Raw genomic sequence first — 24,899 nt, forward strand, 5'->3', positions numbered from 1 at the left:
GACCGAAGTACCAGTAATTCTTTGTCACATATATAAGAAGGTTTCTTTTTTCTTGATTAGAAAGATCTGATTGTAATTTCGTGTTTTCAAGTGCTTGCCTTAGAGATGAGAAACACTTAAAATATATTTTGGTTTTACTTAACAGAGATAAAAATAGATTGTTTTTTAAATAAAACGAATAAAAGAAATTAAATTTGAAAATTTAAAAATAGAGGAAGTATTGTCAAGGAGCATGCTTATTTGCATATTCAGTGAAAATAGCGAGCTGTAAAAAGCCAGTTTTCCCATGTAATCTTTATTGTAATGTTTCATTTAAATATTTCTTATAAGATGTAAACATGATAAGATAAAGAGAAGTGACCCCTTGTGACCCAGTCACAGAAATGTAAAGAATAAACATCTCTGTTTTGAGGTTCAGAGAATTAGGCAGCAGGTTACACTAACAAGATTTAATCTTCTGGTGTGTGCTAAGTGGCACATTAACAGGATGCAGCAAAAGGGATTATTCTCTAAAAAAACTGTGGACTGAGTTTAGACTGAGTTTGCCTATTTAAATGATGCCTTCAATATGGGGAGATGGAGGAAACAGCTGAGCCTACAGTTATCTTATAAAATCTTATTGTTACATATTACTGTTTACTTTAATTAGTCAATGGGCAGTCTCAGACTGCTTTGATAAATGGCATTATTCCTGCACCATATAGGACAAAGGATGGTTTTTCCTCATGGCACATTTTCCAAAGAATATTTCTTTCTGTATAAGTAGAAGTGCTAAAATACATATATATACAAAAGTGGGTATTGTGAAATCAGCCCAACCCCTTTTTTTTATGATTGCAATATCCTGCTTGCAAACTTGACAATGAATAGATTTAAAGTTAATCATACCTTCTAGTGGACCAAGCAGGGAAAAAATTTCTCAGGGACACATGGTACTTCAAGTAGTTATTTTTTGTTCCCCAATGAGTCTGTTCTCTTTCCCCAAAACATTTTGTTTTCATGTCACTACAGCATGTTCTAAGAACTGAACAGTTTTACAGTATAAATGAAGAGCAAAAATATGGTGTCATGTCTTGTGGGTGGTTCATTTTCTCAGTTTCATATTAAAAACACATGTAAACATTTRTATGAGAAAGAAAGCAATTGGCGAATGCCATAATACTCCTAGAAATTTATACAGTTCTGTAAATTAGGAATTCTGTTCTACATACTGGTAGGTAGAGATTTTTCTTGTGAGTATCCACACTGTTCCCATACTTTCTCTTCTCCTTACCTTATGCTGCCCTCCCCCAACCCTGAGTAATCCTTTCCATTGGCTTTATTACTACTGTCCATTGCAACTTCTTTAAAAATTATGAGAAGTTCCGTTTTGAAGACTCAGCCAAAAAGGCAGTTTCTGAATCAATTCCATCACAGTATTATACACTGGGCAATATTATTAAGTTACCTCTTGCTAGCAATTATGTCATTGCAACATGTTGTTGACTGAAACTATCCCTCCCTTCTGTCTTCTGCCTGTTCACAAAAAAAAAAAAAAAAAAAAAAATTAACTTCAGTAAATACTGACTCTTCAATGGCAAACTTTTACTTCTGTTTCCATTCACCAGCAGAAATTTGTAGCATCTTCCCTCTTATACTGTCTCAGCTATTTGACTTATAATATAAAGATGATTTTCATTCTAAGACATTCTTTCTGTTGTACCTGCAACTTTTGAGCATCATTAGTCCCTTTTACAATACAGTGTGTTTTCCTTGGCCTGCTTCTCTTCCACTGCATAGAGAGGATTGGCATATCATGAGCTCATGTTGAGATTCGTGGCCTGTAATACTGCTTTTGATGACAGGGTTAGAGATCACATGTATCCTAATTCTTTATGCTTAGACTTTTAAAGACTTAAGATCTTTTCATTGTACAAAAATAGCAATTGTCAATTTGGTGACAATGTCAGTTATTTCATCTTGATTTCCAACAGTTGATAAGTGGATAGGTAGATTGGTTATTTTAAGGTATTATAAACCTTTATGGTTGCTTCTTTGTATGCAAGGGGTTTGTATCAAATTTTTTAACTGCTGTATATGTTTCTAAGTTAGAAGTGAATACCTCTGTTATGCTGGAACTTATTTCACTCAAAAGAGAAAAATTCTGGAAAAATATAAATATGAAATGTATAAATACAATAATATAAGACACAATTCTTGGCAAATTCTATAAAGAACTTCTGAAAACTTATGGGGTCAGGTTTTGATATTTGTGCAATATTGTATTCACAGCCACCTGTAGTTCTTATTTGTAGTTCATATTTATATCCAGAAAAAGGTGAAGGAATTATTTATTGAACTGCAAGCTTATATAACCTGTTAATAACATGGATCTATTACTCGTTGAGAGCACATAGCTCTTCTAATGATATTGTGGTAATAATCCATGACAGCCATAAAGTTCTCAAAGCAGATCTGGGCATAGAAGTAAGATCTCCCATCCCTTACAAGTATGAATAAGTTCTCTTAGTCATTTTCAGGATAGTTTGAAGTATAACTTTTTATGCAGGACTGGGCCATAAACTGCATTATTTTGCAAAAATAGTTTAAGTGTCTCTCAAAAAGAATAAAACTTTTCTTCCTGTGAAGTTCATAAGTGCTTTATTTCAATTAGACCTTTATGTCTGAGTGCTCTGAGTGTATAAGAGGCAAATAAATGGCTCTGGAAGATAAGTTTTATTCTTTTAGCTAAAAAGAATATTCCAAGTGCACATTGAAAGCAATTGTTATTATGCCATGTATAGGCATATTCTTAAAATTTCACCTTTCCTGTAAGGATTTACCTTGAAAATACTAACTTTCTTTCAAATAGGCATTAATTCCTTCAGGTCAGACTGAACCTTAGAATTTCAGTACTCTAGCTAAGTCAGATTTGACCACATAGTATATCGAAAATAATATGTTTTTGAAGAGACAACAGCTGGTTTGTCAAAAGGGATATCCTTCACAGTCTAACCAACCTTTCAGTATGTCTAATTTTAAAACTGAACAGACTGCACACTCTCCACTCTGCAACAGAATTTCTTGAGCTTCAGATTTGAGAAGAAAATGAGAGCTGCAAGTGAAAATAAAATGATGGTGGTAATGGCTTACGTTTCTAGCTGGTACCTTTTAAGTTTCAGTGCAATTATTTCAGGAAAACGCTGGGCCAGTCATGTTGTGGATCCAATAAAATGCTAGTACCTCAAAACTGAACTTGAATTATTTCAATATTTTCAACCAGAGAGATTAGGCCCCTTAATTTATGCTTACATTACATATAATCACAGGAGACGTTTCTCTGCTTCTTCAACAAATTTGATATTGTCTGCTGTCACAGTAACATATAGAATTCAATATATCCTGATACATAAAAACAGAAATCGCAAAAGAATATATTCTTTCCTTACATGTTTAGAAAAATATCTCCAACTTCGATGTTGTCATGGAGTCTGATGAGGGCACCTTCAGGCCAATGGGACTGGCTTTTACTGGTACTGATGAAGCTCGTGACATTGTGAAAGAGATCATGACTCTACTGCTGCCTATCAATATTACAGATATTTATGACACCGCAGATGGAACGGACATTGATTACTGGATGAGAGATGGGGTGCCAGGTGAGTGTGCAGAGTACTTTATAAATAATACTGTTTCCTTCATACAGAGTTACATCAGAAGAGAATTCCTGTATTGTTCTGGCAGTCTAGTGTTTTGAAAATAATAAGAAACATTTTCTCTGAAGGAATAAAATTTACCATAGATAAATATTTAAAGGTAACCTACAGAAATAGAGCACCATGTGTATTTGAGCTTCAGTTTAATAATGGTGTAGATTATGCATAACATAACATGCCTAAAATCTTCTTTTCAGCTTTAAGGATTTATAATAATTAATCCCAGACTGGTGGTTTATAAATAGTAAACTAAAGTAGAGAGAAATTATCCAATGCAAAACAAGTAATTTTTTATTATTATTACTTTGAAATATAAGGGTTTTTTCACTGTTTTATATGCTGAAGAAACAATTATTTGGAGACCTGTCCTTTAAAAGATTACAGTGCTTTAATGTATGCTAAAGAAGTAATATTCTTTGAAGTTCAAACCAGTTTGGGGGCTTATTTGGAGTACTATATCTGCGTCCAAGTGAGGAGCAGTTGTTGGAAAAGACGTTTGTAAGCCATGAGGGAGGTCCATCACTGTATAAACTCTGCCATGAGGAAGACCCCACGCTAGCGCAGAGTTTTGCAGAGCATAAGATTTCCAGTTAGGGGCTAGCCTGAATGAAACTGAATGAATTTACACTACAATTTCCATTGTAGTTTCCATATTTGAATAATAGCATGACAAAAAAAAAAATTATGACATTGATATTTAAAAAATTCTGATCAGTTTTAAAAGTTTAAGGTTCTCTTTCTCTAGTGATTTATGACTGAAATAGGCTGTTGTGTGTTTATCATGCTAGTTTTACCAATAGTTACTATAGCCTTGGGATCTCCTAATCTGTGATTAACTGCCTTGTTTCTTACCTGGTCTTGTGGAAGATATAATGAGTTATGGAATGTATGATTCTTATTTGTGGAAGCAACCCTTTGCTTCTCACTCACCTGTGGTGTACAAAAATACTGTGATGTTGACTACCTTGATAAATGTATGGAAATCTAATTTCCAAAGCAAAACATCTGTATTGGGCAAGAAGTATAGATAAATGGGTATTGTTAAACAACTAGGGCTTCATGTAGCTGGCATGCTGTTTTCCAGTTGAGGTTCAAGGTGTTTAGTGTAATGTCATAATGTCAGTGTGCCACTGGCATGCACCCTTGGCTAGGCTCTGACTGCACGTCTTGCCTGAACATTAGTACTGAGCGCTGGGCTGAGAACACCGTAAGCCCTGCCGAGAGGCCAGAGCCATGCATCATCCTCCACCGCCTCTAAGCACCCGTGCAAAGGCACGGTAGTCCAGAATTGTCAACTGACATGTCTGTGTTGTAGCTGGACTTTGAGAACTTACCACTCAGCTGATGTTTAGAAAATGTATCAGAAGGCTTTCCTAGGTAAGAAGTAGTCTCTTGTTGGCAGGCAGTAACAGGACTTCCATTGTGCTTCCAGTCTGAGGGAGACACTTATGGAAGAGAGAAGAATTTAATATTCAAATATGCTTTCAGCTGAAAATGCAAGTGGTGATTGTGATGGCAGTAGGTATTGAGCTCTGCTATACCACTTTTCATTGGTTGAGGGGGACCTGAAGCATAAACAGACACAGCTTGCCAAGGTCCTGTTGATTGGTCACCTGGGCTACATGTATAAAATAAACTCAGAAGGGCCAGGGCAGAACCCGGAGTGCTCTCCCGTGGTTGTCCATACTTTTTAAATGTTAGCACACTTCCCAGCACAGTTACACCCCACTCCAGCTAGCACCTTCCCAGGCAATGTGTGGGCATGGTTGAGGTGACGATGCAGGCCAGGAACTGTTCCCAACATGTAGTCTCCAGTAGGCCTCCCTGTTTTGGTAAAGACGAGAGTTTAGCTCGCGACATGACCCTGCCGTGCCACTTACTCGCAGTAATAAAACACAGGAAAAGAAGGAATACCACCCAGATTTCTTACCATGTGGCTCAGTGGTCAGATAAGACTACGGTGTCTTCAGAAAGGAAAAGCTATGAAAAATACCATAAACTGTGAGATCACTTTACACCTTGGGAAAAATACAAAGTGCATCAGAACAGAGACTTCAGTTTTTAAATAAATCTGATTTGCCTTCCTATTWAAAATTTGGCACATTAATTTATTGTGGGGTTTTTGCTGTCTGAAGCTTTGATTCATTTAACTTCCTGTTAAGCAAATAACAAAGTGTTCTTACAGAGTAAAGAGCAGGGATTCTTTTTTTCCCTATTGGGACCTGATGTGAAAGAATTAACTCCACTAAAAGAATTTCTGCTGCTTCAGATTGTRTTTCATACTGTACCAGGGAGAAGTTTAAGACATCTTGTAATCTTCACACCTTGTCTGCAGTATTCTCACTGCTCCAATGAGTCCTTATGGTATATCATAACATTGGAACAAATTGAACACACTCTAACAGCTTTTATAATTTTGTCCAATTTAAACAAGCAGCCAAGTGTTGACAGTTCATCAATTTTATTTAAATATTTTCTTGAAAATACACTTGATAGCTTTGTTTCTGCAAGAGTTAGAGAAAATATGGTGTACTTCTTGAACGAAAAGAATGGTTTCTGACATCATTTCTCTAAAATTTTTCTTCTTTACTATATTAAATAGAGTCTATGGTCAGATTTGTAGATACAAATTAAGTTAAAATTCTACTCCTCCCACTCCTTTTGGTCTGAAAGGTCCACAGAAGGCAACATTGCGTGTGTTTTTCAGAGCCATTCATAGTTGCTCCTCAGGCAGGCCAAGTAACTCCTGCTTCATGCTTTACTATTTCCAACACTTTTATTTTCAATGGACATGCAATGAAATGTCATTCATAATGTTGCTTAAGTGAATTTGCAAGAAAACAGTGTTGATTGTTCTGAGGTTTTAGGATGAGAGAGGCCAGAGAAGTACAGAGTGCTTTACAAACCATGGTATGAAGTTTAACTAATACCTCTCAAGTACAGGCAAGGTAATCTGCTTAGGACACAGCAGTGTAATGCTGTATGACTGCAAAATATTAGAAACATTTCCATCAGTGGCCTTTACATTTGATTATGTTGAGAACAGTTCAGTCCAACAAGAGGAATGTCTGTATTTTTGTTTTTTTAATGATAACCAGTTTTCAGCTACTGAAAATATTTGTATAGCGAGTGTTTTGCTTTTTCACGAAGCACAAATCAAATGAAGTTGGATTTTTGTGGCATCACATTTTATGCTGTGGTTTTACAATTTGAGGTGACCATTGATCCTAAGACTACTCCTTTATTAATAATGCTGTTATCTTTCTCAGTTTTATTTTTAAATATTCAATTATGTATTTGGTTTTAGTCAAGCATATATGTAAACTCCTGATGTACTGTTGGCTTTTCTTTTCCAGCACTATGTTCTAACCAACAAGTGTGACCAGCTTTTGCAATTAAAGGAGGAAGGGGTATTTGTTGGGGTTTTTTGCTTTGCTTTCCTGTGATTTCTTTGCCTGCTTTTTTACAGCAGGCTTGTTCACTGTCTGAAAGGGTCAAAAAACATTTAGCAAACCCCACTAGACCACTGTTCTGGTATTTTTGTTAAAAAAGCAGTGTATCTGATCACAAGGCTACTTCTAAAGTGATTTACACCAGTTCCTAAGGTAGCAGCATTGGGGCTGAGTCAGCTGTCCTTGTAAGCTTTCAGAAGTTGAGAATGAGGGGAATGAGGTGATTATATGTTCATTATGGTATGCAGTGAAATAATGTTCAGATTTAGATATTATGGGAGAGGAAAACTGGTGCTCTCACATTTTTGCAAATGGAAAGCTATTGTGACACAGTATTTTCAGGAGAATTGGTTCAAGGGTGTTCCTTTCTGTTGGGTTTGTAAATGAGGTTATCTGTTGTTACAATGTTTATGATGGGAACACTTGTCCATTAGGAACTGAACTGTATCTGAGACCACGTTGACCCAGGAAATCAAACAACTCTCAGAAAGCATGTGGCAATTCCTCTATTTAAAATTCAACCAGAGACCTAGAGGTGAAACTCTTTTTTTCAGTGTCACCCTGAACCTTGTTGGTTGTTCATGTGTCTCTGTCTCCACAGTGACGGTGTCTTGCTTTTTTTGTTACATTACATGACAGGAGAAATTATTCTTTCAGAAACAAATAAATCAGTAGTTCATCTAACTTTAATGTTTCTCCAAAAATCAAAATTAATTTATAACCAAATGTATTAGTCATTTTCTCAGAGGCAACAAACAAATACTATCATACATCATTTCTCTCATTTCTATATTTTTATAGTGCTTTTTTATTACTTCCATCTAAAATAAGATGCATTCTGGCCCTTGGACACCTGACTTTTGCATGCACTGTTTCATTTCTTATTACATAAGAGGTCAAATTCTGTTGTTGTCCTCCTTTTCCAGAGCATGCTGCCCCCCTTCTCCCATGTACCCATACCTACCTTATAGCACCAAACACGAAGGTTTACATGCAAGAGCCAAACCTGCTGTTTTGCTTGGTGGCAGCCAGAGGTGTGTTTGAGGAAACAGTGTTATGGGAAAACTCCCTAACCTGGGGTTCCCAGCTGGGCAAGCAGAATTGTATAAAATATATATTTCTCAAATTATAGATGTGTAAACTCTATTGTCTTGGCTGTATCACTGCTGGGAAGTAAAATTCCACTGAGGTACTTGAAGCGTGRGATCTCAGCATACTTGTTTCAAACTCTCTGCAGACTTGGGCAATCTTTGGGTCCAGCTTCCAAGCTTCTTTTAATAGCCAGAAGAATAAAAACTGTAAGGAAAAAGAGGAAAAAACAGATGTATATAGTCCTCAGACTTCATAAGCCAATGCTGAAGAACTTTTGTCTTGATTGTGCACAGGTAAGGACTGTTTCACTCTAAGAAAACCTTTCTTTAAGACGAGAGAGAGAGAAAAAAGTTCCCTTAAAAAAATAGAAGTGTTCAACTTGACCTCCTCACTTTAATATATATTGTTTGTGTGATTTGCAGTCTGAAATGTTCCGTATAGGTATCACCTGGCAGCTCCAGTTATTTGATCAAATGACTGACACAAGTGAAATGTCTCCTGCTCTCTCATGAAGCAATAAGTTAGACAAAACTCCTAAACACTGTTAACAAAATTAGCTTTATACATAGTGCTAAAGTATGTAGGTAATTTTAATTAGTCCGCAGGTGATGCATTTATATACTCATTGGGAGATGCCATAACTCTCTCTGAGTTCCCACTGATCTGGATATGTGTTGATGCATACTACCAATACCAGCCAGCCACCATGTGCCTGGTTTATTTTTGCCAGGAAATGAGAAGTAAGGTGCTTCTGGTGTACACCTATGTCTTGCCTGATTTTTAATCTCTCTGAGATAAGTGTACCAGCACTGTAGTGTAATAATTAGCAATATTGTATTACTTTTTGAAGATCATTCATTTCCTTTTAAATGTCTTATTTTATCATTCCAAAAGGAAATATGGTGAATGAGTATGTTCCTTTGCAGAAGTCAAGTTTTCTGCAACTTGGGAGATATTAAATTAAACCAGTATGTTAAAAGAACAATTTTAATTGCCTGGCACTTAAAGATCCTGCTATAAGTGCTACAGCTATTAGAACCATTTAAAATCCTGATTGCATTTAGAACTGTGTATATTAATCTGTAAAATAATTAATCTATGATCTAATTTATAACCATTCCATAAAAATAGGCTTTTGAAATTAGAAATTGCTCTAGACTAATTAAAAAAAAATTAATGCACTGCAACTTTTTATGATGGTGAGTACCTTATATTGGCCTATTATGTGACCTTTCCTGTTTTTAATAAAGTTACCATTAACATCTTTGAGACTAATCATTTAATAAAAGAGATAGTCTGTAGGTTAGAGTATGTTTTCTTTCCAGTTGTGCCATTTGATTTCCAGACAAGCTTGATCATAGTTTACAGTTCTTTCCACCATTATACTGCTTGGGTTTGAAACTTGTTTTGGAATATTGGACTTCTTCCAATTTTCAAATTCCAAATATTGCAATTTGTCTACTTGTAATAATTAACAAAAAGCATCAGAATTTCATCAGAATTGTTTCCTGTAGACTAGGTACAGGACACGCAGATATTCAGCTGGGATGATACTACTGGAGAGAGGGATGTAATTAGGTGATTAAGCATAGTGCCTGAATGTAAAATTTTACKAGGAGTTTTAAGAGGGCTTTTGTCGTCTGTTTCTCATTGGAGCATGTCCTTCTCTAGTGCTAGGGCACAAGGCAGTCCTTTCAGATAAAAAATAATGTGCCATCTTTGTGGCAAAATAATTGATGATTTCACAAATACTTGGAAACTGCTTGTACACACTTGTTCTGACATAAAAGACTACTTCTTAAATTGACTTTCTAAATGTCTACCTTAACTATGAGCTCCCACTGTAATAGTAATTTTTAGTACTAAGTTGTTAGCTCACTGATAGAAACATTCAGAATAGAACAGTCTACATAAGCAAGAGTGAATGCTACTTTTACTAGCAGGTAGTATTAAGTGTTTTTACTTCATGTATACAGTATTAGTGAGGTTTTAGTGAGAGCAGGATCACAAAAGAACTACAAGAAGACTTGCAAGTTTAGAAATTATACCTTAGAGTGAGAAGCCTGAGATGTTAGATTTCTTTCAGTTTATGCAAGGGTATGTTAAACAGTGACTCAATTACAGCATACATATTAGGCTGGGTAGAGATTTTTCTAATGACAGCACCTTTTAGTCTTGTTTTAAAAAATAATTCATTAGAGATTCAGTCTATCTAAGTCTAAACAAGCTCAAAATGGAGGAAAATGAACAGCTTTTAAGAATAAGGTTAGTTAACAGAAGCAGCTTACAGACTTGATGAATTCTCCATCATTTTGAACGTGTAAAATAAGAGTTGGGTGTCCTTCAAAAAGTCAAAGATGATTCAGGTAGGAGGACTGGGTTTGATGCAGGAGTTACAAGGTGAGGTTCTTTCCAGTGTGGTGTTCAAAAGATCTCATTAGATGGTAATAGCTCTTGTAGGCCTTAAAAAATCCATGAGTCTGCCTGTAAATCTTACAAGCATTTTCTGTAATGAAATACCTCCTTCCTATTTAATCCTCACCTATTTCAAATAGACTTAGTTTTTGAATATCGATACATCTTGTCTTTGAGGTGTACAATGTTTAGGGAGTCTTAATTGTAATTAGAAACAGGAATAATTAGAAACAGGAATAATAAGAAACAGGTAAACTTGACAGTCCTAGAAGAAATTTAAACTGTGAAATCAAAAATACTTAAGCTTTATCATATATTGCTGAACAGCTTGACTTTCATATTTTATTTCCAGTTATTCTCTTTTTCAAGTATCTACTGCTTTTTAATTGACAATGTTTTTTGTGGTCATTAACTAAGAATTACAGCACACTGGTTTAGCAGCTGATATTACATACTACTTACATTTATCTTTTAAAAAACGGAGGCAAGGAAGCCTTAAAATAATCTTATATGAATATTGTAATAGATGAGTTTGAAACTGTGACATTTTGATTGGCTTTTATAAGCCCAGAAGAAATAAAATTGTTTCAGTGCATTAAACATTGTACAAATACTAAATAACCTCATTTATCTAGTAGAGAAAAATGAAATTAAATTGATTTAAAGAAAATTGTAATTTCTAATGGTTCCTGCACTTTTTGGTTGATGGACTTCTTTCTCTTAGAGATATTTTGTCAATGTTACTTCTGTAACAGTGCTCCTATTTTTAGATGCTTGCTCTTCAGAGAAGTTCAATGAAGTCAATTAGGGTAAAAGACTAATATTAAATATGTTTCTTCTTTAACCACACAAAATTCTTCAACATTTTAAAAATCATCAACAAATTTGCTCCTGCTACACACCTTGTTAGTAGGAGAATATGATCTGTCTCCAAAAAGAAGGACTGAAAAATATCTAACTGAGAATCTCAGTTGGATTTTGGGTGTGGTTGTTTTTTTTTCTGGCTCTGCCTCTGACAGGCATATTAATTCTCTATTGTTTACTGCTTAGGAAAGCTGAATTATATTTCTGTGGGTGGGAATATTCAGTTCATATGGAATCAGTTGCCATTTGTTGAGCCTAAAAAAACAAGTGTCCTACATTAACACACAGAGCTCAGTGTTAACATGTTAAATATGCAGTTTGGAAGTACAAGTTACTTATTCCTAGAACTGTCCTCCACTTCACTGAAGCTCATGCAAATAAGGAAGTAAATATAAAAAGAAAGGTTTAATTTGTCTTCCATAAGGAAGTTGGAGGTGGAAAGTGTTCCTCAAATGGAAAAGTGTGAAAGTTAAATGTAAAGCTCTCAACATTTCTTTTTTTCCCTTTTGGAATTTATGTGAAAAATTAGATGCATTCATAAGGTGGAAATGTTGGGAGATTTCTAACCAAATGTGTAATGATTCAGCGTGGCTGTTAAGAACAGCAGCACCTCTTAGTAATATCTTTGGATTTCTGGATTTCATTCCTGGAAAGCAAACTGTAATTACATCAATATCAAATACTGAATAAAATAAACTGTTCAGTAGCTGAGTACTCAAGGAATACTGACTGTAAGCTCCCTTTGATGGGAAGGACACAGGTTAAATGGATTAAGAGATGGCTGGCAGCTCTCAAAGTAGTTTCCTATATGGAGTCACATGATGAGTGTTTCTAATAGGATTCTTCAAGGACTGGTATCTGTTCAACTATTCAGAGTTTCCATTGGTGACCTAGAATCAAATTTAAAACCACAACTTATTTAAAAAGCAAACAAACACAGCTGCTGTAAACACTATTGGAATGGTAATGATGAGAACAAGCTGATCATCTGCGATACAAAATGCTTTATTATTTTTACATGGTAAGTTGGGTCTGATCTCATCCAAGGTGAGATTTCCTGACACCTACTTTAAGAAAGAGAGGAGTTTTTTTCTACAGATAACCTCTTTCTTCATTGGTGACAGAGAGATCCTAGAGGACCAGCTTAAAGTAGATACTAGATTTACAGGCCCCTGCAGTTAGGTGAGATGAACTGCTTAAATTCATTTTCATAGAATCATAGAAAAATTTACATTGGAAGGGACCTCTGGAAGTCATCTAGTCCAACCTTCTCCTCAAAGCAGGACTGCCTTCAAGGTTAAATGAGGTTGCTCAGGGCCTGTCCAGCTAAGTTGTGAAAATATCCAAAGATAGAGATTCCACAGTGTTTCTGAGCAGCTTGTTACATTGCTTAACCATGTTTATTGTGAACAAAAATGTTGTTAGGTCCGACTGGAATTTCTCTTGTTTCAGCTCGTATCCATTGCCTCTTCTCTTTTCTGTGTGCACCTCTGAGGAAAATATAGCTCCATCTTAACTCCTCTTTAGGTAGTGTAAGACAGGAATTAGATCCACCTTTAACCTTCTCTTCTCCACACTAAACAAACCCAGTTACCTTAGCTTGTCCTTGTGTTTCATGTGCTCCAGGCCCCTGATCGGGTTAGTGAGAGTCCACTGGATTCAGTTCAGTTTGTTGACATCTCTGTTGCACTGGAGGCCCAGAAGAGGATGTGGTATTCTGAATAAACACTTCCTTTGACCTGCTCACTAATCACTTGCTAATGTAGCCAGTTGCCTTCATTGCCAGAAGGTCTCAATGATGTCTCTTGTTCACCTTGTCCAGCAGAACCTGCAGGTCCTGTTCTGCAGAGCTGCTACCTAGCTAGTCAGTCCCTAGCCTGTACTGTTGCAGAAGGGTATCCTGTTCCAGTACAGGACTTTGCATTTGTGTTTTTGAATCTTGATTGGTCCTTGTAAGCCCATTCCTCCTGGTTTTTGACCTCTCTGAACAGCAGCTCCACCTTCTAGCATAAGAACTGCTCCCCCATCATCCACAAATTTGATGAAGACATGGTCTATTCCATTGTCCAGATCATTACTGAAGATGTAAGGGTTTTGGCCCAGTATTGGCTCCTGAAGAACACCACTTATATCCAGCCAGCAGTTAGACTTCAAACTGTTGATGGCTACCCTTTGATCCCAGCTGTTCAGCCAGTTTTTCGTCCAGTTTTATTCCACCCCTCCAGTCCATAATTTTCCTGGGGACTGAAGGTTGACTGGCCTACAACCAGCTGTCTGGGGCTTTTTTGCCCTTCAGGGCAGCCTCCGTTGGGATCATGCTGACCAATTCACTAAACAAACCAGGACTGCCTCCTGTGAAGTCCAGGTTTGTTATTCTGCTACATGCGTTTCTCAGTTCCTCAAGATCTTAAACTAAACTGCACCATATCATGGTCACTGCAGCCAAGACTGCTGTTGGCTATTGTATTCCTAATCAGTTCTTCCTTATTTCCCCTAACACACTCCAGAAATTTCCTTGGTTACTTGTGCCCTTCTGGCAGGTATTTAGTTATCACATTGAAGTCCCCCACAAGAGCCTGCGATCATGAGACTTCTTCCACTTATTTAAAGAAAGCTTTCTCTTCATGATCAGACCATCTGTAGTTGACATGCACCGTGATATCTCCCTTCCTGGTCATTTCTCTGATCCTGACCCATGAGCTGCTGACAGGCCTGTTGGCTGTTCCATAGCAGAGCCCCATGCATTCAAGTCACTCATTAGTGCAGACCACAAATACCCACTACCATCTTCCCTGTGTCCTTTTTTAAGAGCCTGTATCAATTCATTGCATCATAATATAGTCTCGATTATAAATCTAAGAAAAAGACCAGAAGGCAATACCTGTGGAATGAAGAGTGCGTGCTGGGAGGCAAGGGCTCTGGGAAAGCTCTTATCCAGGGCCGTAGTGGTCAGGTTAACTCATTGTCAATTCTCAGTGTCATTCTGCAGCACAAAAGCGCTGATGCAGTCCTAGGCTGTAGAAAGATTTCCACTCCATCTCCTTAAACAAAACAAAAGAAAAAATCTATCAACTGCTGCTCTTGACTACCTGGATGGAAAATGAGAGGTGCCTCTAAACATTTCRGACATGTTCTACCCAATAATGCTACTGAATAATGCTACCCAATAATTTTAATATACATTGGAGTGATAGGACACTAATTTTAGAGATTTGTGTCTGTTTCCTGTCTCTGCTAAAAACTTTCTCTATGGTTTTGGAATAATCAGTCAGTTGGAAAAAAAATGGGAGCGTTAGTCCTTCTTATCTTACAACTATCCATGCAGTATCTTTCATGTTCAGGTTATGTACTCATTGCAGTTCCTGGTATGCAAAAGCTATCCTATAAAGCCATAATCTTAGTGTGTCCTCTAAGTACTGCTGTATTGCTGATAATTAGTCRTAAGAACAGAAGCATAGCAACTGATACAGTTATTCTCATTTCCCCCTTTAGCTTTGTTTCCTCAATAATAATTTTTAAATGTTACATATTTTCACTGGATTAATATGTCTTTTCCATTTAATAAGGGGCTGCAAGGAAAAGCAGAAGCTCAAAATCAGTGACTTCTTCATGAACAGTTGAAGATAGWTAGTGGATGATAACCTGAACTTCCATGTTTTAAAGTTTATTTTCTTCCTAATCACTCTGCATGCTAGTTTTTCTTTGGAATGGCCATATCTGGGAGCATGGAAGAACAGAAGGATTATAATGACTTAAATAGGGGGTTCACACATTGAAAAATTGGAAGAGCTTTTCTGGACACCAAAGCTAATGATAGGGACAAGATACTAGGCAGGAATTAAGTCAGATTGTTCTTTGTTTTTAAGTGACTCTGCTATTTGCCACTAGTCCCATGCTCCCAAAGGGCTGAGCTGCAGATGTTGGAGATGTTGCTGAGCTGCAACTTTATGTTGGACCATCTAGGAAAACACTGCCTATACAATGTTGAATGAAACTTGAAGCTTAGTCCAGTTTGGTAAGGCCAAAAACCTAAATCTAAGAGAATACATTCAGAGAGATCAGACTGGGACAGAGATATAGCAGGTTTTGTAACAGAAACATTGATGTAAGAATGGGCAAGGGCGAAGCAATGGATGTTACTCTAAAGTTTAAACTACACTCATTACTCTGTTACTATTCTTTCATTATTCAGTATAGCTAATAAAGCTAATAATACAGCACCTCTACAACAATTTTTCACCAGCAATCTGAAAGTTTTACAGGGAAAGGAGACAGTAAAAGTATCTTAACTACAGGACACATGATGGTTTTGGTCCAGGTGTGTTTTTGATCCAGGATCAGAAAGCTTTTTAGCAACACACTTTTGGGTATTACTCAGAAATCTTGTCTCTTCCTTAAGCAGCAAGCACATCAAGGTTTAATTTGCAGCTGGCATTTTATATGTAAATGTCTGAGGCTTCTGAAGAATGCTTTTGATGGTAGACCTATCTGAACAAATACAAAGCTCAGAAATCGTTTATGGAGATATCTTCCTCAAAGGAGCAAGTTCAAAATTGTTTTGGTGGCAGTTTCTCCAGAAAAATGTTAACATTAACAAACTTCAGAATTGGATCCCTTCAAACGTTTTGTCTTCAAAACTGTTTTTACAGCTTTGGTCCCAATGCAAATCTACAGTGCTATTGAATTTCTGAAAGGCAGAATTTATTGAGCAACATGAACCTTTTTGACAGACTTTYCCCAGATCTCCCTCTTTCCAATGATAGTATGTTGTGTTTTCTTATAATAATTCCAATCAAATAAAAACTTTGGTCAGCTGTGGAATCGGTCACAGAGAAACACGTATGGTGAAAGAAACTGAAGATGCATTTGTATCTTGCAGTGACAAATCTGCAAGAAAAGATTGTGGGCTGCATAGGAATGCAAGCCCAGAGGTGCTGGGTTATTGTTCTGTCTCTGACATGAGCTACCATCATCATCAAACAATTTAATGCTTGCTCTGTTTCCCTAAAGATAGCAGTTACCCTGAGAGGTGCTGGGGAGCGACCTTTTTCTGTAAAATGCAATAAAGAGGAAAGAAACTTCACTACCTTAATAGTTGAGTCAGTCCATCTTCTACTGGAGTCATCAGACCTTGCATGTATTTAGGACAAGTGTAGGTTTAGCTGCTCAAATTTACTGAATGCTTGTAAAGAAAATAACAGCTTATGTGAAAGAGCTTCCTACAAATGTGTTTTAGGGACACTAAGTAAACAAATCTGTCTTCAAGCTAAAAACGTGCACCTAAATGTGAGCAGCAGTTTATTYAAGTACTCCATCCAAAGAGCCAGAAAACCTAATTAAGAATTATTATCCAGCAGGGCCACTCTCTTCACAGCTCTTGGCTATTTGCAGTGCCTTTGACAGAGTGCTGTCTCAATCACCATGTAGAGCTTGGAAATCCACCAAAGAAAATGGGCACTCTTCCTGTTGCTTAGCTGGCTAAACTAGATTTTAAAACAGTTCAGTTCTATTAACTATATTAAACCTGAGCAATGACCTTCTAGGACAGTAGAATTTTTGTAGTTCTTGCTGCTGTGTTTAAAGAAAGCTAAAGTAAAGAACAGCTGAAAATAGTGATTTTCAAACTGTGGTCTCCAAATTCCTGAGGGATTGTGGATTACTCCTAAAAATGTAAAACATCATCTGCAACTAAGAAGAGAGCAAATTTGTTGTCAGTAGGCTTGATTATCCATCTGATGTCAGTAGGGATCATCCATGTGTTAGAAAATGTTTATGGATCTTAAAATTCGAAACAGTTTAAAATGATTTATGTGGCATTGTGGAGGGAAAAGGTTTTGCACCTTGGTTTCTCAAGGGGTAGATTCTCCTTCCCTACCAGCAAAGATGTGAGGGTTTAGAATATTGGAATTTTACAGCTGGACCAAATTTCCTTTGGGATGTGTAACTTACAAACAAGTCACCAGCTGGAAGCTACTGGAAGTAACTTACAAAAGTAAATTACAAATATGAGACAAAAAATATATATATTTTTCTATCTGAGGACAGAACTTACTGTGGGAATCCTAAATTAAAGTGGTTTTACCTGGACAAGAAATGTCTTGATTGCCTGCCTACCTCCACCACCCAAACCCACCACCACCACCAAGCAAAACAAAACTGTGGAAGGTTTTAGGAGCAGGCTGAGAAGCATCAGTCTTTAGTTGCCCATACATGAGCAGACAGATGGGAGACTTTTACCACTATTTTTCATACATGCACACACAGCACTTCAGGTGAAATATTTAGGAGCAGGACAYTTTTCTGATGTAAAGTTCTTATTTCTAGGCTGTTCCTGAAATGCGGCATGAGGCTCTCGCAAAGTTTGCCATCTAGTTTAGTGCATGCGAGGTCCACCTGGAATAGTGATTCTGAATTTCCCTCTACCTGGCAGGCCGAAATTGGCTGTCGTCACAGATCAAGTAAGGGGTCAGACAAAAAAGATCTGCAGTCTGTTAAGGAGTTGTTTCAGAAATGCATACAAACAGACTAGATTTCATAGAACAACAGAGCTGACGAGAAGGTCTCTAGAGATCCCTCTGATCTGATCTGATCTCTAAACATCCTTCCGTCCCAGCATGATCTTGCAATACCTGTGTCATTTCTTTCATGGTTGTTTATGCTGTTCCTGAGGACTTACCATAATGGAAACATGGTCTCACCAGCCAGTCTGTTACAATGCTATTTTTAGTGCATAGGAAGGTTTTTCTAATATCTAATCTAAGTATTTCTTGCTGCAATTTAAGTCCATTAGTTCTATTTTCTCTCCATTAGGAACCCAGAGACATGATTATTTATTTTCTCTTGCAGTAGACTTCTATGTGAAGTTGATTTTTCCTTTCTTGATGTAGTATCTTACACTTGCCCCTACTGAACAGCATCCTGTTTTTTCAAGTATCTCCAGTTTGTCAAGGTCACCTGGAATCTTACCCTCAGTGTCCCTGCTGTGCTTCCCTGATTGGCATTGTCCCTCAGCATAGGCAGAACTCTATTCCATCATTCTGGTCTACAGTGAAAATACTGAATGGCCTCAGACCCATACACTGCCCCACTCTATACATCCTTCTGTTTTTCATCCCTAAGCACACTGTCCATCCCATCTGGACCAACATTATAATATACATCATTTTCTTTGTCTCTTTTGGCATTACCATTGGTGATACTATGTCAAACAATTGTTCTGGAGTCCTCAGAGGTTACAATATTATTGAGTTTTTACACATATTTTAGGGAATCAGAAGGTAAGTTCAAAGGAAGCCATCATGTATACTGAGTACTCAGACTAAGGTGCTGGAACATACTATATTCTAGTAGCATCTCGAGATCACCATGATATTATTACACTAAAGACGTTGTTCCTAGATATATGATTTGGTGTTTCTTCATATTTACAATTCTTTGCAGAAATAGTTTCCATAGATGGACTAGCTCTTCAAGCTTTTAAGGAGAGAAAGATTTTGAGAAATGTTGACTTGTATAAACAATATCTGTTTTGATGAAATTGTAAAAGAAAATAATCATAATGATGAGTTCCACTAAGAACAAACGTTTCGTTCAAGTTTAGAGCAATGATTGAAAACATTTGTTTTTCTTTTAAGGTTTTTATTTCACATATGTATTCAGTCATGAAAATGTACATGGTTGAACTATTTGGCTTTACAGTTTATTTCACTTTGTGAGAAAAAATTGGCTTATCTTTTCTTTTATTTTGAGATAGAAACACCTGCCCCCCAGAATTTTGCCATTTGTCACAAAATGAAGAGCCTAGCTTTTCTGTAGTTCTGCCTTTAGTTGACAGACTGTCTTAAAGATTTCATGAAATTGCAGTTCTTCACATCATGTATTACTTCAGTGATGAAATATGGGTTATAAATCATTAGTTTAATCAAAGGAAACCATTCCTTATACTGTACAAGCTTCTCTCCAGAGTTTTGACATAAACGTGAACATAAACCACCAAGCTAGTTCCAGGTTTTATATCAGGTTGTCCTGCCATGTCTAAAGGTGAAAACCATCAACAAAACACAATTGTCATCTCTGAAAAAAAAAGAAAGAAAAGAATATGAGAGACATATATGAACAGCACAGGAAGGGTAAGTAGAGAATAACTGTTCACTTTTTCTTATATAACTGGAGGATCAGAGTATCAACACTGACTTCAGATTTAAGATAGAAGGACATACTTTTTCAGTCAATGGATAAATGAATGGAGAAAATCAGCACCACAAGACGTTTTGGAGGCCAGGATCAAACATACGTTTAAAAAAGATGGAATACTACATGGTAGAAAGGTCCCACAAAGGCCATCAAACACAATGATATGAATACAGCTTCAGACTCAGAAAGTTCTTAAACTGTAGATGACTGGATAGATATACTGAGGGAAGTGACTCTGTTTTTTTCTCATTCTTTCTCAAAACATTGGCTGCTGTCAGAGATAGGATAGTGGGCTAATTGACCCTTTGTATTTTTTCCCAATTCAGCTGTTTTTATGTTTTAAGTAGCACAAGTCTGCATGTAGACTAGCACCTAGATAGCACTAAATAATCTGGATAACGAGACTCCCTGTACTCTGTACAGTCAGTGGCCTTTTAGATGAAAAGATGTTCTACATATTATTTAAAGTGTTAGCATATAAATTATGATGCAGTCTTTCCTTTGAGTCTTTGTCTCTATATAATATAAATCAGAGGCCCCCATTCTGCAGGTGAGTGTCTGTGGGTTTCAACTGCAGAACTTGGCCCAAGTTTAAAGGCAGTGTAACACAAATGGAAAGAGGAAAGATGAAAGTAATGGGGTAGTGTTTTATGGATTCTTGGGCTAGTTGTAGGCTTTCAACTTTACAGGCTAGCTACTTTCAACTGAAAGCAACTTTTAATGTGTTTCCAGATTTAGGCCAGAGATAAACAAGAAATATTAATGATACCAATGATCCCTGTTGACTCCTTGCTTATTATTTCTCTTCTGTGCTAAATGAATCTGCAAGCAGATGAGACATTGCACCAGCAGACCTTTGATTCAAAATAACAGAGATGCTGAAATAAGCTGAAAGTGTTTGCAATTAAAAAAAATATTGTTAGCATGTTTTCTTTTACATTTCAGGGCAGAATTAGTGCCCCTTGTACATGCAACATGTTACCAGAAGAAGTCTTTAGAAAATTACTGCTGATGGCTATACAGATGTTTTTCTTGCACTCAGACTGTAACTGGAGCACTTCACAGACTTACTCAGGCCTTTTGTTGCATTAATAGAAGTTCTTGGAGAAAGGAGGCAGAAGTGTTGTACGTGCAGTTTGTACCTACATAGTTTATACTGGTTTCAAGCAAGCCAGGGTACATACTTGTTTGCTGTCTCTGCTCACAGCCTGTACTCAGAAAGCTGCAGAAAAAAAGATGGCAAAGCATAGGTTAATTCTTGGGATGTTTTTCCCCATAACAAAAGATCTAGGGAGGTTAGCAATGTGGTTCCTAAGCTGTTTGCAGTGCAGTGCCACCATCAACCCTGAAAATTGTTACTAGCTCTCCAGCCACCATTACTCTCAAGTTTATAATTGACAACAGTATAAAGATATGGTTTGGCAGAGCCACTYATGGTCTCTCACTGTGTTGAAGTTTGTGAACCACAGGCTGAACATATCAGGGCTTAGAAAGTTAGCTGCAATAACTTCTTTTCTTGGCCTGAACAATTTTAGCCCTTCTAATTAGGAAATAGATTTCATTGTGCAACCAAAATTGATCAACATGTTTTAAACATCTTAATCATGAAAATGTCCCAGATTATGCATGTCTTAGTTTTAAATCATTAAGATGTGTTAAATAGGAATCATTGAGGAAAGTTAATTAGTCTATGTGCCTCTTCCTTTAGTTCCTAATTACTATAGATAGGTTTCTTGTCCACCAAAACCTGCTGGCTAGCTTATAGTGCAGATATTTGTGTGCAATATTGCAATTAAAAGGCCATAGATTGGATGCTGTTTGAAGCCTCCAGGTGTTCTGCATTTATGTCTTTAATTTTAGCACATTTGGGGGAAAGAAGGGATCATCCCTCAGTTAAAAATGTCATTTGCTTTCTTTCTGTTTTACACGCAGATCCGCTCTTTAGGTTAGACAAGTAGCTACCAGGAAGTCTATTGTAAAATAATTTTGAGATATTGTGCAGTGTTTTGGGGAATGTTATCATGGTATTTTTGAAAATCTTTATTCAAAATACTCAATAACAACTTCATTTTACTAACCCTTGGTCCAAGTAATGACTTCAAGTTTCTAATTAGGGAGTAAGTGGGAAGGGATAGCAGTGTAGGGTGTGCTGTTCAGTCACGTGCCTCTGCCAGAATTCCTGCTGGGACCTTAGCTAAGAAAGTGCTAAGAAACACTTCTCTAATAATTTAACATGTGTGAGTATTCCTGTCTGCTGAGCCAGCTCTCCTGTGTCTATGGAAACAGGCTGGATCATTGCTTTACCAGTGTCTTAGGCGAATATTGCATCAGTCCTCCCAAACCAGCTGCATCTTGGCTTTGCCTCGTATAACTGTGAGGAACGTGTCTTGCACCCATTAGTTAAGGCTTCTGCTTGCAGCTCACTTTTCTCTGACACCATGTTTATTGCTCAGGATCGTTTCCTTTCTGCATCAATCTGTGCAAAAAAATTCTTCCTCCCTGTTTTAGGATTCTGCTTAATTTCTGTGCAATACAGAATGTAGAGCATCTTTTCTGCAGGAAAAATAGGGCAATATTCAATACATGCCCCCTTCCTGGATAGCATTATTCTGTGTCTTTTGCTTCTTTTCTTCATTTGTTCTCCCTTTCCTTTTGATTTACAGTACATTTTAAATTCATTGAGACAGGAAGAAATGTGATTGCTCTCTCACYGTTTCAAGAAAAGGGTATTTGGCTGCTCCATTCACCAAAATAGATTACTGTAAAGGTACGCTGGGTGCCTTTTCTAATTCCGGATAAGCCTTGGGCTCTAGATATACAGCACAGGACAGAATCTAATTTTTGAAGTAATTATTATTGCCTTCTCTGCTACACTGTGTTTTTTAAAACCCAGAGCCACATTTGGACTTACAGTTCTGGACCCTGCCGACAGCTCTGAGAAGTGATTGTCATCTGTCAGCCTAGAACAATTTGACTATACTTACCTCAAATGGGTTACTCATTTGAAGTCTTACTTGTCTGTTTTTTGACTCTGAAAAGAATACGTGATAGCAGAAACTTTTCACTTCTTCAGTCAATGCATTGACATTTCAATGGCTGATTTTTTGAAAAGATGGTATTTTTTTCACCTCTTTGGAGGAATCTGATCATATTAGCTATGGTTGGCCTACATAGGACTAATGAGGCCTGTCATTTTTTTTTTTTATCTCAGTCCATGTAGCAGTTGGAAATGAAAAGTATTTAACCAATAATCATGAAAGACTGTTTTGGAGCTATGGATCTTAAAGAGAGAAAAAACAACTTTTTTTCTACTACCAAGTACCTGTCAGTTTTGAAGTGATTATTTAAAACTATAATAAATGCTGGACAGAGTGTTAAAAACTTTTCATACAGATGTARTTTTTAGGTAACACCTTTGATTCCAGTTTGACTGAGTAGTCATCCCAGTACTTGAGTTTATAGCAAGATACTCTATTTAGCAAGTGCACATTCAGCTCCTGAGGTGTTTTAAAGTATGTGTGGCTTGATATATGGTATATGTAAGTATTTGTTGTGTAAAAAAAGTCCTCAATTTATGTATTGGGGAGGAACCAAATGTCATGTTCGTATCTACTCTTTCCAATAAAATGTGAGGTTTTTGAACTTTTTGATAGACTGTAAGGGTCGTTTATATATTCTCAGTCTTTTCCTAATGATGAGCATGCAATAGGGAGCATTTTAATTGATTTAAGATTAGTACAGTAAGTCCAGTGATGCAGATGACAGACACAGAATCTGCTACTGGTAACTAGATATGTGAACTACTCTCTTAGCTAATCCTCACTTCCTGGTTAAAAATACAAGGAGGGAGGTCATTTATAAGACACCTGTCCTTCAGATCTTACAGAAGAAAATCAAAATACTGAATATGTCTCTGAAAATAAACTGAGCTCATAGTCTGGTTGCACACAGGATACGCTGCATGCGTGGAATGCCATTGCTTGTATAATCTCTTGTGGGCTTATTGGGTCTTCAATACAACTTTTAGGAAGGGAAAGAAGGTAAGAATAAAACAGATGTATTACTAAAAACAATGGTTAGAAGATAATCATAAGGAAGGCAAGTTGGTGAGTATAGAGATTTAAATCCATCTAATTGGGTTAAATATACCAAGTATCTATCAAATTGTGTCTATACCAAGTGTCTATCAAATTGGACTCTGCTTATGATAACTTGGAGCGCATCTTTCTCCTGTGAAAGCCAAGTGTAGCAATGCAGAGATTAAGATTTTGACTATATTAAAATAATTGTAATCCTTCATTGATAATTTTGCATAGATCACATCACCAGTTGTAGGCTGCATCATCATTTATCATTCTTTGTCATAATTGGCTTTTTACCCCCTTTGCATTATGCTATCGAGGGTGTTTGAATGTAACACCCTAAATAACTTTACAAGAGGATGCTTGCATTTGATTTCTTTGACTTAAATCCAAATCTAAATGGTGTAGATTTATACAGCTGTAAACACCGCTCTAAGTTTTAGCATGGTCACAATGCATCAGAAAGATCATAGGGAGTGTTTAAACTAATAAAGGTTTGTTTATTTTGTATTGCATAGCATCTGTCACTGTTATCAAATTATCTGTATTTGTTGCATTGTATGTAAAGCATTGTGCCATTAGGAGTTGCTTGCAAAATTTCTATAAAGGCTGTACTGAGTAACACTAGCATGTAACTTAAAATGGGGCCTTGAACATTCTTATTCCCAAATGATGACAAATATGTATTGATTCTTGATTTGTGCAATATAATCACTATGGAGATAATGAGATTGCATCAGGAGGAGGATTTACAAAGCTGCACTCGCAGCTCGACATTCAGGGGCTGTTGGACACACTAGTGCCTTGTTCTGCTTCTGTAAAGTTTCACCCCAGCCAGGCTTTGTTTTCCATGTTTTAAATGGGCCCTTCACCCACGTTTAATTTGAGTGACAACAAAAAAAATCTCAGATTAACAATAAGAAAAAAGGCATGTCCAGTCTCTTTGGGGTGCAGTAAGATTGAGAATGCAGTAAGCCTGTCTTTAAGGCAAATGCACTCATTGGTGTGATCGAGGCTCTGTTGCTGAAAGGAAGCAAGTTAGCCTTTCAACTTCATATTAACTGTTTGCTTCTCTGAGTGATCTTTCTAAGCTTCTGTGAGTTCTG

The 24,899-nt window shown here is 36.8% G+C and overlaps 1 protein-coding gene across 6 annotated transcripts in view; it reads left to right on the plus strand.

Moving 5' to 3' along the window:
• The window catches only part of CPQ (carboxypeptidase Q), a 168,168-nt gene that overhangs the window by 128,832 nt on the left and 14,437 nt on the right, over positions 1 to 24,899 (plus strand). For all 6 annotated transcript variants that reach the window (XM_026060131.1, XM_026060130.1, XM_026060129.1 and 3 more), the window contains one exon: positions 3,437 to 3,638. In XM_026060131.1, the coding sequence (XP_025915916.1) occupies positions 3,437 to 3,638 (202 nt within the window). The remainder of the gene's footprint in view (positions 1 to 3,436; positions 3,639 to 24,899) is intronic.

The sequence above is a fragment of the Apteryx rowi genome, unplaced genomic scaffold, assembly GCF_003343035.1.
Source record: "Apteryx rowi isolate R43461 unplaced genomic scaffold, aptRow1 scaffold_165, whole genome shotgun sequence".
Lineage (NCBI taxonomy): Eukaryota > Metazoa > Chordata > Aves > Apterygiformes > Apterygidae > Apteryx > Apteryx rowi.